The sequence below is a fragment of the Rutidosis leptorrhynchoides genome, chromosome 11 (genome assembly GCF_046630445.1).
Source record: "Rutidosis leptorrhynchoides isolate AG116_Rl617_1_P2 chromosome 11, CSIRO_AGI_Rlap_v1, whole genome shotgun sequence".
Lineage (NCBI taxonomy): Eukaryota > Viridiplantae > Streptophyta > Magnoliopsida > Asterales > Asteraceae > Rutidosis > Rutidosis leptorrhynchoides.
This window is the reverse complement of record NC_092343.1, coordinates 99,794,255-99,811,657: the sequence shown is the minus strand read 5'-3', so window position 1 is coordinate 99,811,657 and position 17,403 is coordinate 99,794,255. Positions and strand designations below refer to the sequence as shown.

The 17,403-nt window shown below is 31.7% G+C and overlaps 2 protein-coding genes across 2 annotated transcripts; one reads left to right on the top strand and one right to left on the bottom strand.

Moving 5' to 3' along the window:
• The first annotated feature begins 2,132 nt into the window (after positions 1-2,132).
• Positions 2,133-7,830, top strand: LOC139874816 (epi-neemfruitin B 7-O-acetyltransferse L7AT-like). Its single transcript, XM_071862210.1, has 3 exons — positions 2,133-2,353; positions 5,927-6,380; positions 6,919-7,830. Exons 1-3 carry the CDS (start codon positions 2,133-2,135, stop codon positions 7,828-7,830), a joined length of 1,587 nt encoding a protein of 528 aa, XP_071718311.1.
• Positions 7,831-7,976: 146 nt separating this feature from the next.
• Positions 7,977-10,476, bottom strand: LOC139876894 (chromatin remodeling protein EBS-like). Its single transcript, XM_071864294.1, has 4 exons — positions 10,138-10,476; positions 9,930-9,998; positions 9,424-9,559; positions 7,977-8,193 (listed from the first exon to the last, which is right to left on the bottom strand). Exons 1-4 carry the CDS (start codon positions 10,461-10,463, stop codon positions 8,167-8,169), a joined length of 558 nt encoding a protein of 185 aa, XP_071720395.1. The 5' UTR covers positions 10,464-10,476; the 3' UTR covers positions 7,977-8,166.
• Between the last annotated feature and the right edge of the window lie 6,927 nt (positions 10,477-17,403).

The window sequence follows — 17,403 nt, the reverse complement described above, 5'->3', positions numbered from 1 at the left end:
GACAGATTCGACGAATTGAAGACGCAAACGACCAAAAAGCTCAAAAGTACAAAAGACAATCAAAGAGGTTCCAATTATTGATAAGAAACGTCTCGAAATTACAAGAGTACAAGATTCAAAACGCAAAGTACAAGATATTAAATTGTACGCAAGGACGTTCGAAAATTCGGAACCGGGACCAGAGTCAACTCTCAACGCTCGACGCAACGGACTAAAAATTACAAGTCAACTATGCACATAAATATAATATAATATTTAAATAATTCTTATAATTATTTATATATTATATAAATATTTAAAACCGTCGGTAAACAAAGAGCCAAACTTGTGTGAGCTGTAAAAGCAAACTCCGCGACTCGCGGAGTTTGAAGGCAAAAAGGGCCGCGAGTCGCGGAGCCCCAATTTCTGAAACTGCCTATAAAGCCAACCGAATTCTGATCATTTTTCATCATCTAATATCCATCTCTCTATCTATATCGTATATATTTATATTTATATTTTAATTTTAATTTTAATGTTAATCCTAATAATAAGGGTATGTTAGCGAATGTTGTAAGGGTGTAAGTCGAAATTCTGTCCGTGTAACGCTACGCTATTTTTAATCATTGTAAGTTATGTTCAACCTTTTTAATTTAATGTCTCGTAGCTAAGTTATTATTATGCTTATTTAATCCGAAGTAATCATGATGTTGGGCTAATTACTAAAATTGGGTAATTGGGCTTTGTATCATAATTGGGGTTTGGACAAAAGAACGACACTTGTGGAAATTAGACTATGGGCTATTAATGGGCTTTATATTTGTTTAACTAAATGATAGTTTGTTAATGTTAATATAAAGATTTACAATTTGGCGTCCCTATAAATTACCATATACACTCGATCGGACACGATGGGCGGGGTATTTATATGCACGAATAATCGTTCATTTAACTGGACACGGGAATGGATTAATAGCCACTAGAATAATTAAAACAGGGGTAAAATTATGTACAAGGACACTTGGTATAATTGATAACAAAATATTAAAACCTTGGGTTACACTCAGTCGACATCCGGGTGTAATTATTAAACAAAGTATTAAAATCTTGTTACAGTTTAAGTCCTCAATTAGTTGGAATATTTAACTTCGGGTATAAGGATAATTTGACGAGGATACTCGTACTTTATATTTATAACTGATGGACTGTTATGGACAAAAACCAGACGGACATATTAAATAATCCAGGATAAAGGACAATTAACCCATGGGCATAAAACTAAAATCAACACGTCAAACATCATGATTACGGAAGTTTAAATAAGCATAATTCTTTTATTTCATATTTAATTTCCTTTATTTTATATTTAATTGCACTTCTAATTATCGCATTTTTATTGTTATTTTATTTAATTGCACTTTTAATTATCGTACTTTTTAATTATCGCAAGTTTATTTTATCGCACTTTTATTATTCGCAATTTCATTATCGTTATTTACTTTACGCTTTAATTTAAGTCTTGTATTTATATTTTACATTTGGTTTTAACTGTGACTAAAGTTTTAAAATCGACAAACCGGTCATTAAACGGTAAAAATCCCCCTTTATAATAATAATATTACTTATATATATATTTGTATTTTTATAAAAGTAAACTAATATAGCGTTAAGCTTTGTTTAAAAAGATTCCATGTGGAACGAACCGGACTTACTAAAAACTACACTACTGTACGATTAGGTACACTGCCTATAAGTGTTGTAGCAAGGTTTAAGTATATCCATTCTCTAAATAAATAAATATCTTGTGTAAAATTGTATCGTATTTAATAGTATTTTCTGCTAAAATTAATAGCTATTTTATATACTACTCTGCTAAAACATCAGTATCATCGTACAAGGCTTGTTAGTTTTTTATTGTATAAAATCTCTTAATCATCATATATATAGACAAATAATCAGTAGGTGATGAAATTTTTTTACTAATATAAAAAAAATACATGTACGTATTATATTATATATATTATACTATAGAAAAAAGGTGAAAGAAGTCGTGAAAAGACAACGTCGTATCCTTTATAAAGAGTGAGCTGTTAATTAATCTGATCATCATTCATCGAGTGAAAAAAAAAAAAAAAAAAAAAAAAAAAAAAAATATGAAGTGGTTCTTAGCTCGTAAAGCACCGGAACGAGTCCTTAATCCTCAACAGTTTCATCTTCATATAGGTTCGAAATATGGTTCATATTTCCGTTATGTTCAAAAGTGCGAATCAATTGTGTGGTCAAAAGCTATGGAAGCTACATCGTATTGCAATCAAATGCGGTCGGCATACTCTTGTCATCGATATAGTACAACGAGAGAATATTCTAAATACAGGTTAGCAACCTCAATTTTAGATTACAAGTACGTAATAAGAGGTCGAATGCATACCATAATCAATAGATACGATTGTTTGAACAAAAACTATAGACTAAAATGAACTTTCATACAATAGAGTGTGGGTTATGATCACTAATCTAATCTCTAAGGACGACGACAACAACAACAAAACACAATATCACATGAGTGGTGTATGTGGAGATGAGATGTAGACAATCCTTCTCATATCCGAGAATAAAAACAAGTCATTTCTCCACCCAGAGTGGAACACTCTCAAAAGTAGAAAAAATCATCTCTCTCTATTCGACGGATAAAGAAATTGCTTTCGAGTGGACCTCCGGCCAATAAGTAGAAAATATTTTTTTTTTTTTAAAATATAAAATATAATTGAGATGTCATGAAAATGGTAGAATCAAATTTCTATGGGTTTTAAATCTTGTTCGAAATTCAATTTATGCACTAAACGACATTTTAAGAAGTGTACATATAATATGAATATATATGTACAACCAATTAACCCTTAATGTTATCTTTTAAAGGCAATAAATACATACAATTTCTACTAACATGTCCTGATGTCCATATTAAACTTGAACAGGCAACTTTATAATTGAATCGGAGGGTTAACTCAACCGTATTACTAGTATTAGTTTTTTTTATAGCTAAATAAAATAACGATAACATAAAAAAATACGAGTAAATCATTTTCATCCATTATCAATAGATGAAAAGGACTAACAAAAGATACAAACGAGACAAAATCGCTACAAGGCTCGAAGGCAGTAAACATCCTTAACGTTCACCAAAGAGCAAAAGTTAACTAAACCCGAGCTTTAAGAAAACCGTATCACAATCGATCCCGACAGAATTTCAAAAACCAAGAACCATCACAATGTTTCTAAAACTAACTGTAATATGACATATCAAAATAAAAACAAAAACTAAACTGACACGGAATACTTGGCCACCTCTTTACTCATTAATTATTAATTACTAGATGGCAATGCTCGTGCGTTGCACGTTTTGTTCCATGTTTCAATATTACTTTAATCGTATATCAAATTGTTAAACGGAGAGGAAAAACTTGTTGGTACGTGAAGCGCTTTATTGCGAAGGCTAACAATATGTATGTGGAATATTTGATATAAACATATATATATTAATTTGTGTCGTCTATTATGAAATCTATATATATATATATATATATATATATATATATATATATATATATATATATATATATATATATATATATATATATATATATATATATATTATAATATAACACAACCAAATACTATATAGAAGCAATCATATTTCAATATTAGTTAACCATAGTTTATCTTAATTGTAGCAATATATGTCAATCTTTTAACTCAAATTGATGGCACAAATATCACAATTGTAATATAGAATGTTTATCTTCAAATAGGCAACAATATATAATATTGAAAGGAAATACAAATGATTTTCAATTTAAAAAGGTAATTAACACACGTTATATAATATTGAAAGGAAATACAAATGATTTTCAATTTAAAAATGTAATTAACACAAACATCTAAATGAAATATCCATAACGAATGTAACAAAAGAAAACACGAAAAAATTATAAACTAAATGCACCAAAATAAAATGTATTCAAATAATATCTCAAAGAGGTGATAACGTAATACATCTTCATCCTTCATGTTATAATTTGATAGATGATACTCGACATTAGAAGATCAAATATCTGCATCCTTCATGTGATAGATGATACTTCACATTAAAAGACCAAATATCTTAAAAAAAGATTAATGACTAAACATCTTAAAAAATGATGATAAAAAGGAGTATTTATATAAGTCTATCAATTATTTCATTTGAAAAATGTAAGTGAAGTGAAAAATGATAAAGTAGTATATATATCCAGCAATGATCATCAATTTAATTAGGTACTTAATGTAAGGAAAGCGGAAAGGTTATCGTATTGTTATTATTTATGATATAACATAAAGTTATTTAGAATGGTTAGGGAAAATGAAAAGTTTAGAATTATTATCCTATATACTAAAACACGCCTATATACTAAAACACGCGCCGAAATTCGTCGTTTCAGTTGTTTTAAGTTGTCGTTTTGAGTTTGCGTTCACACTACAAACGGCCCCTCAAATTCGGCTCAATTTACACAACGGCCCCTCAACTTTATAATTTTTCAGGGGTAGAAAATGTAAATATATAATTTTATTAAAATAAAAGAAAACAATTCCACCAGAATTTTTAACGGGCCCTATCTTCTCGCTCGGTGCGAGTTAAATTTTTTCGAGATCACCGTTCAACTCGAAAAAAATCTAACTAACACAACAGGACTAACTACGCGCGAAACGGACATCGTTAAAAAAACAATAAATATTTCGGGCTATATTTCATACATAATATATATACGTACAACAAACAACTCAATCTATTAGATATATTTGGTACCAAACAACATATATCCAAATTCGACCGCGTATTGATTACAATCGCAGCAACACGCGATCGAATTTTTTTCTAGTTACTTACTATTATGTATAACATGCATCAATTTTAGTTATTAAGAATATTTATGATCAAATTTTTGACAATAATAACTTATTATTTATTATTAATAATCAAACTAAAAAACTATACACATAACATTTAATTATGTTATCATGATTACTTAATCAACTATTTTTATCATATTTATATTCTTATTTTCTTAAACTCGTCTACTATAATAAATAAGTAATCATAATTATATTAAAACTCACAATTTGATAATAGCTAGGTAATCATAATCATGAAAATGATTTTTTATGTAACTTTTTGAGGTAACTTTTTTTTATTGCCATTTTAGTATATCATATTGTGAAGGTAAATCATATAGAATAGCATAGAACTCTACTTTTATTAAAAACTCAAAAATTTAAGTAATATTTAGGTTAAATTTCACGTACTCGAGTATACTCAACTTTAAATATTATTATATATAAGAATAGAATATTATAGTTTTACGTTCTTTTTTTTAACCATAGTTTAAAGATATTAAAAAAACTCATAGATAAAATACATTTATTAAGCCTCATTATTTTTTGATGATATGTATAAAATATATTTAATAAAAAATCCATATAATATAAATCTATATAAGTATATTAATAATTGAAATGGGTAATTCATAGGTAGATTACTTTTTTAACTTTTTTACTGTAATATTAATAAATGAAAGGGGTATTTCATACTCAATGACCTAGATTTTTACTATAGATTTCAAGTTTTTACTATTCTTTACCACCACAATAAATGAGATGGATAAATCATACTACTTAATGATCTAAAAAGTCAATTGATACTCAATGAGCTAGATTTTTACTATAGATTTCGAGTTTTTACCATTCTTTACCACCACAATAAATGAGATGGGTAAATCATACTTAATGATCTAAAACTCAATTACTATAGATATATAGATAGATATAGATATAGATTAATTACTACTCTAATTGTTAATTATTACTAGTATTTATTTGCAAAACTCATTAATTATTAATTATTATTTTGCAGGTTATTTCATGCTATCATAAACGAAAACAAGAAGGTAGATCTTGAAATAATTTCAAGAGAAACTATTAAACCATCTTCTCCAACTCCACATCATCTAAGAATCTTTAACTTATCAATTATAGACCAAATTCTTTACGATTACTACACCCCTATAATCCTCTTTATTCCTAATAGTAACAAGGCTAGTGTTAATTATGTCATGTCCAAAAGATCAAAACATCTCAAGGAGACTTTATCTTATATTCTAAGTCGATTTTATCCGTTTTCCGGGGAACTTAAGGACAGATTGCACATCGAGTGTAACGACAAGGGAGTCAATTACATTGAGGCTCGAGTTAACCAGACACTCGATGAATTTCTGTGTCATCTGGATGATGAAAAGGTGAAAGAGCTTATGATCGAAAGCCCTCGTTCTCCAGAATCTTCGATAGGAAACTATGTGTTGGGGATTCAGGTAACGTCTCATGTATCATAGAGTTGTCAAATTACATAACTTTTGTTAATGTTATGTTGATGGATAAGGTTTTCTTGATCGAGCTGCCTGAAAATGGGGAGTTAATTTATATTACTCACATGCATGCGGCTTAACTACGCTCTGACTGGTTCCAACCTATATTACTTAACTTTTATGTAGCTTATATGCAAGTTGAACATGAAGAAACAAGTTGAATTAGAAATATGTTTTTGGTTTAATGTTTGAACATGAAGAAACAACTTGAATTAGAAATATGTTTTTGGTTTAATGTTTGAAAGTGCATTTGTACACTTTGCAAATTTAACTATTTTAAATGGTCTACTTTCAAAAGTTTAATGTATAAATTAAAACCTGCTCAATGATCTAATGTATGTACTATGTCCCTTCCCTAGATTGTATGAACATGAAAAACCTTATCGACTTTTCTGTATTATTAGAACTATTGAATCAAGTTTCTTATCGATTTGCCCGTTTTGATAGAACTATTGAAGTAAGTTTCTTGTTTATTTCTTGACAGATAAACATTTTCAACTGTGGTGGGATTGGAATTAGCACAAGCATGTCACACAAGATAATGGACTTTCATACATATAAGGTTTTTATGAAAGCATGGGCCGCAGCTGTTCGAGGCGCACAAGAAACAATTTCACCAAGTTTTATGGCATCCGAAATCTTCCCTAATGATCCAAGTCTAGAATATTCGATTCCGTCTGAGTTAACAACCAACACAACAATTAGTACAAAAAGATTTGTATTTGATCCTAAATCTGTAGCCGCCCTAAAGGCCAAACTCGCTCAATGCACATTACCTGTCGAACGAGAACCAACTCGAATGGAGGCCACAACCGCACTCATTTGGAAGGTGGCTGCAAAAGCATCGTCCACAGTCACACCGTTTAGTCCACAATCACCTTACGCACTATTATCAATCGTGAATCTTTTAAAAAAGGCATCACCTCCTTTAACCGAAAACGCCATAGGTAACATAACTGTATTAGTTAGTGCGGTGTGCTTTCCCGAAAGCCAACCAGACTTGGCAACACTCACGGGTGAATTAAGAGAATCAATGGCAAGTGCAAACTTGGATTATATCGAGTCCTTGAAAGGCGAAAAGAGGACCGAGTCAATTCTAGGGAGGCTAAACGGATTAAGCAATTTGGCGAACATACAAGGAGACTTCATAATGGCTAGTAGCGTATTGAACAGTGGAATATACGAGTTGGATTTTGGTTGGGGGAAGCCGATATGGTTCAATGTTTTGAATACAGGAAACGCGAGTTTAGTATTTTTGACTGATACGCATAAACGTGGTGGTGTTGAAGCTACAGTTTCATTGAGCCCGGATAAAATGAAGATATTTGAACGTGATCGCGAGCTTCTATCTTACGCTAGCGTTAACCCTAGTCCTCTGTTATCTCTTAACCATTAAAACGTTACATGAATATGAATCTTTATTTGTGTGAAGATGTGTTTCTGTGTTAACTATGACACCATGTTTAATTGCCATGTATATATAATTATATACTAACATCAATGAAACCAGACGATACTAACCAACGGTCCAAGACCATTCGATAACAGAACCACCAAATTTGGGATAACGGAATTCTCAAAGTACAGAGTAAAATAGTTAAGACAGTTGAATACAGTTTAAACAGCAAATAGCTACCACAAGAAGATTTTTGAGAAGGGGCAATAGTAAGATTAAATGTACTGTACAATCCCCATACGACGTGTTACAAACCTCTCAACCACACAACTGAACTTACCTCTTTTGTCGCTTGAGTTCAGCCTGAAAAACATCCATTAATCAGAGGATTACATCAGCAATAAGATAAGATATGAGATCTTTCAACACATGCCAAACAATTATGGCTCTTGGTTATTGTAGGCAATAAAAAAAGTGCATGCATGTCTACCCCCATATAGTTCAAAACAAGTGTACATGCAGCATGCAATTAAAAAGAAAAAATAAATAAATTTTAGCGGGTGTCAAAACGACAATTTGAGGCCATTTGAAACCGCAGCAAAACCCTCACAGAATAGTATATATGATAATAATTTGATCAAACAGCCAGAGCGATAAGGATGCTTAACTATTGCTCGAATATCTAATCAATCAATTAGGAGATAATGTATGGGTCATATGGGTCAAGTCAAGGATAGAAGTGTGTTGTAAAAATTTCTTATACACCAAAATATAAAAATCATTGTGTGCAACTTCACATGTATTTTGGAGTTACTCGGAAGAAAATGAAAATTATTTTCAGATGCAGAAATCGCATCTAAGAGTGGCAAAATGGGCAATGTTGAGAATGGTATAACTGGGTTTAGATTTAAGTGCATCACTATTGAACATGGCTTTAACATGGAACTCGCAAACATTTTTTTCATTTTCTAGTTAACAGAAATAATGATGTGTTAAATATGATTACAAAGCAATCTTATTTAAGAAAAACTATCAGATGTTGGAAGAAAAACAAAAGAAGATTATTATCATAATCAAATGTTTATAACCAATCTTTCACCTATTCGACCAGTTTGACCAGTCTCCGTTTTAGTTATATTTTTTAGCTTAACCCTGATCGGCTTAATTATATACATGTATTAATATAAAAATGGGCCAAAATTGTCTTTTTTGATCACAGCTATACCCACCTTTCTGCCAAAGAAACTGGATTATGCATCTCATAGACTTGCACAATACATAAACAAGGAGTTTGAAAGCAAGGTTGTAAAAGTCGCTAAAAGGGGCCTAGTCGGCCTGGATCTTGTGGAGACTAATCGGGTGTTGACCAACTTTGACCGAATTAATCCAACTTTGACCGACTAAAACCAACTTTTGACCGATTTTGACACGTTGACTGACAACTTGGACCTACTCATGTCGGACTAGTCCCCAAATGCAACTAGTCAAGGACTAGTCAACCGATTTTTACAACCCTGTTTAAAATCACTAGAACACAAAATAAAAAGGAACTAAAACGAAGCAAACTTGTGAGTACGGTCTCACCACACTCACCTTGCCATTGGCCGGAGCAGATGCAGAAGTTTTATTGTGAGGTCTCTTATCATCCGGGGATGAGCAATCGGAACACGTAAAGCTATCTAGTAGCTTTGCCTCATCAGTAGTCATGTTTAAACACGCAGGATGATACCTGCAAAAATCACAACAGAATGATACATACAAATCAGCCAAACTAAATCTCACAAACCTGGATTATGTTATAACATGGTAAACAAAATTTAGTCTGATACCTTTCTAAGATAGAAAGAAAATGGACAAGCCATCTATCTTGAAACTGAAACCTTTTTAGAAACTCGTTTTATAATGGATAACTTTCATTTATCAAACTAGGAATACCTCAGTTTTAACAATAAATTTTGATTCTTGAAATAAACTTTTTTATGATTATGAATACTTCACTTTAGAGATACATATATCCAGCATGAAACCAATCAAATCATCATAATCATAAAGCTATTTAAATAAATATCAATTCATAATTTTGACCGTACGCATCATACCAGTCTTTGCAAGCTTCACACTGGACCATCAAGTCATCAGGGTTATATGGCATCTCACATTTACAGTACCTTTAACAGAGAAGTAAGGAACAGTAAGATGAATTATCAAAGCAGAAATGATTTAACCAAAAGAAAATTGCAAATCGGGATGGCTAACTTGAAAATTTCACTTTAATCAATCAACAAAGATAAAGGGTGTAAAGCTTACACAGCAACACGGTCAGGCGTGAACCCTCCAGTGGCAGCCTTGTACTCAAATCGGCAAAAGTAGTCCTCGGGTCCAACATCGTCAAGCTTGGTGTAGTTCTTGAAGGTATGCACGATACACTTGTCTTCAATTGTATGGGCACTTTGAGTATCAAAGTGGTCAGACAAGAACAACTCTTTTATTCCATGAAATTGTCGTCTTCCTCCAATTGATTCTTCAGGACGATAGTACCATCGAACTCGAACCTTAACGTTCCCTTTCACATCAGCCTCAATCGTCTCTACACGAGCCACATATGGGGCTTTCTCGTTTTCAGAAGATCTCATCAACACAGAATCCCCAACTACAAAACAATACGAAACAACCAAAACAAAATATCATTTCTGTTTTATCACATAGATCATGCATAGTGAAAAGTGTAAAACTTAATTATATATCAGATGCATGGTAGAAAAATCAATGATGAGCATAGAAACTATGAGACACTACATGAACAATTAAGACACACACGAAGCGTTTCCTTCGATTATAGCACAAGTACCATAAATTTTCAACTCTATGCCTTTATCCACATTTTATTTTATCGGTACACAATACACTTATATAAGGTTGGAGAACTCGGATCTCGGGGAGATCTCGTTTGGACATTTTTGGGACATTTTTTGGGAGATCTCAGACATTGACTTACGTTAACATTATAGTTTTTTTAATATACATATATATAAATAAAGAAATATATGTACATTTATATACATTTTAACGAGATTTTACAAGAAAATTCAAGAAATGGGCAAGAAAATTCGAGAAATTGCGAGATTTTACAAGAAAACCCGAGAAATGAGCGAAAAAAACCGAAAAATCGTGGCTTTGACCGAGTTTGACAACGTTGACCGAGAAATCTCGCGAGATGGACATCTCAGCTCAGCTGCCTTCCAAAAACGAGATCTCGGGGAGATTTACAGCACTACAGTTATAAATCATCTACGTACACCTATGTAATCTTATTCAACCTTCAAACAATTTTAACTAACCTTTACACACACACACACACACACATTTCTCAAGCTATCTTGTTCTAGATTTAACAATAATTCAGCTAGCAAAAATGAACCTCTGAGTTGCGTCAATGGTTCACTGCTCACACATCACTAAAACATATAGCCACATGCAAATGTATCTAATCAAAAGTTCCCTTCTTTAAGCACGGAATACAACTATTTCATAAACTAGGGTTTTATCACCTACTCCTATGAGCACATCAAAACACAAGCTTCAAAAATATACAAATTACAGTATTAAATGTAGTTATATAACAACTGTATGTATGTATGACTACCTCTGACTACTTTATTAGTTCCTTTGATGGTGTAAGTTTCCAAATCTCGCTTGCCAGGTCTAGTTTTCGCCATTGATGACAACAAAAGTGAGATCTTTGAGCTGCGAGGACTGCGATTGAGAAATTTAGGGTTGATATTACGGATCTGAAGCGGTATATTAAAGATGAAATCGAGAATTTAAGAGCATTGTAGTTGATTTTAGTGATCTATCAAGGATTTGTACGAATATGTTACGGTAGTGTACTCACATCGGAGATGAAATTGGTCATTTTTAGCCCTAGAAAATATAAAGTACTGTAATAATTTATTTATTTTTATTATAATTATAATTATAAATTATAATTATAATTATAACTAGGAAAATTCCGGGCTGCGCTCGACGGGGCTTTTTTGATTGCATATTCATATTTAACATAACGTTACGTATTTACAAAATTAAAAACGCGTTGTTACGGGTATGGTTGGAAGCATGTGGTTAGTACCTAATGTGCATAATCGAATCCACGTTTTTAGCGTCGAAAAAACCACATAAAAAAGAGAACAGCACCATCGATACGATGTGGTTAGTTTGAGTTATTTATTATACATGTATGTAAATGTATAAAAAATATCTCGAAATATTTAGCATTTTTTAAAAACAGTCCGTTTCGCGCATAGCTAGTTACGTTGTGTTAGTAATATTATTTCGAGTTGAACGGTGATTTTGAAAAAATTTAACTCGAAGCGAACGGGAAGATGTGGTTCGTTAAAAAATTGGGTGGATTTTGCGTAAGTTTTATTAATTAAATAATAATTTTACAGTTATTACCCCTAAAATTTGGCATGTTTAACATTGTTTGGGGGGAGTTTGGTAATTTTTTTATTGGTGTGGTGGGAGGTCAAAACGACCAATTCTTGAAACTCTTTTAGGATGTAGGATAAATAAATAAATTATAATTATAATCATAATTATAATATAATTAAATATATTACTTATGAAGTTATGATTATATTTAGGAAAATGTTAACAATAGCCATAAGGGTGTCATTAACACGCTTTATTTTGTTGTACATATTGATAAAGGCTATTAGGAAAGTGACCAGTAATCGCCTTGTACGACATTATATATCATCTTAACGACAGCTCTTAGAGTTGTCATTAGCATTTTCCTTATATTTATATATTTATATATTTTTCTTTATTTATTTGTGAACATGTATATGTGTAATGTAATATATAATGTATAAATAAATAAAATGTATTAATTTCGTGCGTTATTCTTATATATAAAAATGAATAGTGGTTAAATAATAGTAATATATATTACAATAAATAAGCTAAAAAATTAAGGTTGTAATTTGCCCTACATACACTTATATACATGTTTATTTTTTTTTCCCTCTGCTTTGTTATAAATTAACAAATATAAATAAACAGCAACCGATGACGTTTAGCGTAATACTATAATTCTTAAGGCATGGAACGACTAAAAACTCTTCTCTCGATAGTATATGTATAATGGAACGACTAAAAACTCTCCTCTCGATAGTATATGTATAATAATAATGATATATAATTAAGAGTAAACCACTATAATTGTTATCCATCATCAAAATTACATGTTATTAGTGAGAGTTTCGTTATAACAATAAAATATTAATCAATCAACCAGGAGATTTTAAAAGCTCAATATAAGATATTAATCATGTTCGATATGAATCCCGCTCGAGTACAACATGAATTAGATAGTAGAAATCTTTATATAATAACCAGTAATAGCAGCAGTATCGCACATATAATACTATAATCTAATTAATATTTCATTTATTTGTAACTAGAATGAAAAATTCATATTATCAAATAATACAAAGTTTCTAGTTAACGATGTCTTATTCACCACCATACACTTTAATAATCGAATGTCTACTACAATTTACCAGCGGTCCGAAAAATGTGTTAGCAGAGAGAAGGACTCGACTAAAGAAATGTACGAGATACTAGAAATGATGGATGTGGGAGTCAAACATGTAAATGATGTATAAGTGAAAACCTTGGAGAAGTGGCCTTGATGTTTTATTCGAATGAAGGATGGAGAAATTGTGGATGATTTTGCCATGAAACTGAATACTATCGTGACATGTATTCGGTCTTTGGGAGACACGGTAGAGGAAATTGATGAAGAAATTTCTCGAGTTGTTCCATTTATGAAAATAATTACATCTATCGAGCAGTTTGGGGACTTAAAGAACATGACAGTGAAAGAAGTATTGGGTAGTTTCAAGACTCGTAAAAGAGAGAATTCATGGCTATGGAGATCGACGAGGAGAACAAACATTGTTGCTCACTCTTGTGGATTATTCTGCGTGATCCAAATAGCCTATGAGAAGCAATCATTAACTACATGAAGATGAAGAGGAATTCTGGCTGTCGAGGTTGAATAATAGGTTGAGGTCATGAATGTGGTTGAGGTGATGATTGTGATCTCTAATTAAAATGAATTAAAAAAATGTGCCTAAACATATAAGAGTAATATATAATGCTTTAGGTGTGAAGAGCTTGGTCATTATTTTTCGATTGTCCAAAAAAGAAACAAGATAAGAAGGCAAATCTTGTTCAATGATGGAGAACCTGCTGGAAATCATAGACCAGGGGAGGCCCGGAAGGGGAACAACTCGATCGACCGCTTGGGGCACGTGGTTATCAGGGCGGAAATTTTTTTATATATACAGACACAATTGGAGATTTAAGAAAATGAGAACTATAAAACAAAACTGAAGCATCGAAGGAAAAACACAATAAGCCCAAAAACATTATTTGTTAGGGCCTACGGACCTTTTTTTCATCTCGTTCTAGGTACTAAAATTCTTGAGACCAATTCTGTCGTTGACGTCCAAAACGATTTTGAACATATTATTATAATAAAAAATGCAGCGAAAACAATTAAACATAATTATTTAGATGATTCCCAATTTGGATCCAATTATATCTAATAGATTAACCATACTAATAAATAAAGAGTAGGATAATGATACCTTTGGCAAACAATGCAAGAACAAGTGTTCAAAAAATATATGATGCAGGATCGCCTAGTAAAGGTGCAGATCAAAGGTGGGCCAAGGTTTACCAGCGTCGGCCCAAGAGGGTATCTGTGATGACCCGGAAATTTCGACTAAATTTAAACTTAATCTTTGTATGATTAACATTTCCGACACAATAAGCAAAGTCTGTAAAACTGAATCTCAAAATTTTTGAAATACCTTCGGTTGTTTTCGACGATTCGCGAACAATTATATGTAAATAGATACATATATACTATAACTTGAAAAGGTAACAATGTATTAATTATTTGATACCGTACATTAAATTTATTGGTTTAAATATCTATTTGAATATATATGATAAGTTGAAATATTTATTATTAAAATTTATTTATAAATAACTTCCAATGTGTATTTAAAAACTGATTTATGTATATTAAAAAAAATATATACATATATATAATTTCAAGTTATTTAGTAAACGATAGTAACATTTTCAAATTGCTACAGTACCCAAAATGCTACAGTGTTTTCGAAAATCACTATTTGCTACAGTGAAATTGACTTTGCTACAGTGAATTGCTACAGTAAACACTATTTTAAAATGTATTTCAAAAAAATAGTGAGACGATGATTTATAGAAGTAAATGACCAAAACACTCAAATGTATAAGTTATATTTTGAGAGGTATAATTTAGGGATAATCTAAGTCTATATTTTGACAAGTGTACGTGTTACAAAACGTAAAATGCTAGTTTTCTAAGCGTACGAAAATGCGTTTGAAAATCCGGAACCGGGACCCGAGTCAAGAAGAAACGCCCGACGTAACGGACCAAAAATATCTAGTCTACTATGCACAAGAATAAAATATAATATATAAATAATTATATTAATTATTTATATATTTATATTTATTTTATATTATGTCGACAAGCTAGGAGCCAAAACAATGTGAGCTGTCCCTGGTCCTCATGCGAGTCGCATGGCCAGAAGGCCATTTCCATGCGAGTCGCATGACTCCAGATTTCAGGCCAGGTTCTATAAATTGCAACATTTTCTGCCGAGTAAAGAAAGAAAAAAAAAAAACACACACACATATATTACTCCGTATTTATTATTATTATTATTATTATTATTATTATTATTATTATTATTATTATTATTAAGATTAATATTATTATTAATCTTATTATTATTAGTAGTAGTATTAATATTATACATAAAATACTACGACGAGGTCTTGAGCGTGTCACTTTCAAAACGAGTTTCCGAGCGAGCTAGAGCTAAGGAAAATATGGGTTATTACCAAGGAGGTTATGGGTAATGTTCGGGGGTATTTTTGTGAAGCAAACCTCGTGTTTATCATCTCCGATGCGTCTACGTGCTTTCCTACAATATTGTATATCAATATTAAACAGTGAGTTTCATTGATCCCTTTTTATACATATTTTTGGGCTGAGAATACATGCGCTGTTTTATAAAATGAATACAAAAACTAAAACTGATTTGAGTGAGTTCATTTGATCCCTTTTTACATATATTTTTGGGCTGAGAATACATGCGCAGTTTTATAAACTGTTTTACTAAATGGATACAAATACTAAAACTGATTTTGTGTGAGTTTCATAAGATCCCTTTTACTCTCTACATTTTTGGGCTGAGAATACATGCAATTTATTTTAAATGCAATGGATACAAGTACATACTTAATTCTACACTGAGTTTGAACCAAAAATCCCTTAGCTTTGGTAACTAGTAACTGCCAGTTATAAGAACTGGTGGGCGCGAGTAGTAGTATATGGATCCATAGGGCTTGATATCCCCGTCCGAGCTAGAGCACTAGCCTTTTAACGGACGTATGCTATTTGAGAAGCGTACACGTTGGTTTGCGTGTATTATTAAGATGATTATACAAAGGGTACAAATTATATAAGCATTAAAGTTTAGTTACCAGGGTGCTCAATTTTGTAGTACCGATTGATAAACGTTTCGGATGAAACAACTGAAATCTTGTGATCCACCTTTTATGTAAAACCTATTGATAAACGTTTTGAATAAAACAACTGAACTTTTGTAATCCACATTGATATACGGATTATGTGTAATATTAAAACTATGAACTCACCAACCTTTGTGTTGACACTTGAAGCATGTTTATTCTCAGGTTTCTAGAAGTCTTCCGCTGTTTGCTTATATGTTAGACAAGCTATGTGCATGGAGTCATACATGGCATATTTTTCAAGGAAACGTTGCATTCACCAAATCATCACCATGTATCTTATTTTGACTGTACTGTCAACGGAAGTACTATTGTAAACTATTATTTACAGTGATTGTCTATATGTAGAAATCATCAGATGTTGAAAACCTTTGATTTAAATATTCATTTATGGTGTGCCTTTTCAAAAGAATGCAATGTTTACAAAACGTATCATATAGAGGTCAAATACCTCGCAATGAAATCAATGAATGACGTATTGTCCATATGGATTTGGAGCGATCGTCACAGTATCGGGCCTGCAAGAATTTTTAGAGCATTACCAGCTGGTAGATGGTCAGTTGGGCCTTAAATAATGAATGTGACTTTCCAGGACAACAAAGGAAAATCAAGAGGCAGAAAATTCTGGAAGAAATATTTTCCTATTCTGGTGGATTTATTTCTTTAATAAGTTACCTTATTTTTCTAATATTTAAACATTCCTTTGGGTTGTTTGATAATCAGTTTTTCCTGGATTATATTTATCAAATAAAAAGTTCACGTTAGTTTCTCTATTATACTCTACTAGTGATTATTTGGTATCAGAGCGCAGGTTGCAATCGAAAGAATGCATCGTGGAGGTTACCATCGAGTACCACTTCGTAGAAATGCCCATCTAGGCAACGAAGATGATCCAAGGGATGCTGAAATTGA

Excerpts from the sequence above, each read along its gene's own strand:
- LOC139874816 (XM_071862210.1), top strand. The coding sequence starts at position 2,133 with ATGAAGTGGTTCTTAGCTCGTAAAGCACCGGAACGAGTCCTTAATCCT. Across the intron at positions 2,354-5,926 it reads AGAGAATATTCTAAATACAG|GTTATTTCATGCTATCATAA; the intron begins GTTAGCAACCTC and ends ATTATTTTGCAG. Across the intron at positions 6,381-6,918 it reads ACTATGTGTTGGGGATTCAG|ATAAACATTTTCAACTGTGG; the intron begins GTAACGTCTCAT and ends ATTTCTTGACAG.
- LOC139876894 (XM_071864294.1), bottom strand. The coding sequence starts at position 10,463 with ATGAGATCTTCTGAAAACGAGAAAGCCCCATATGTGGCTCGTGTAGAG. Across the intron at positions 9,560-9,929 it reads TGTGAAGCTTGCAAAGACTG|GTATCATCCTGCGTGTTTAA; the intron begins GTATGATGCGTA and ends TGATTTTTGCAG. Across the intron at positions 8,194-9,423 it reads CTGCTCCGGCCAATGGCAAG|GCTGAACTCAAGCGACAAAA; the intron begins GTGAGTGTGGTG and ends GATGTTTTTCAG.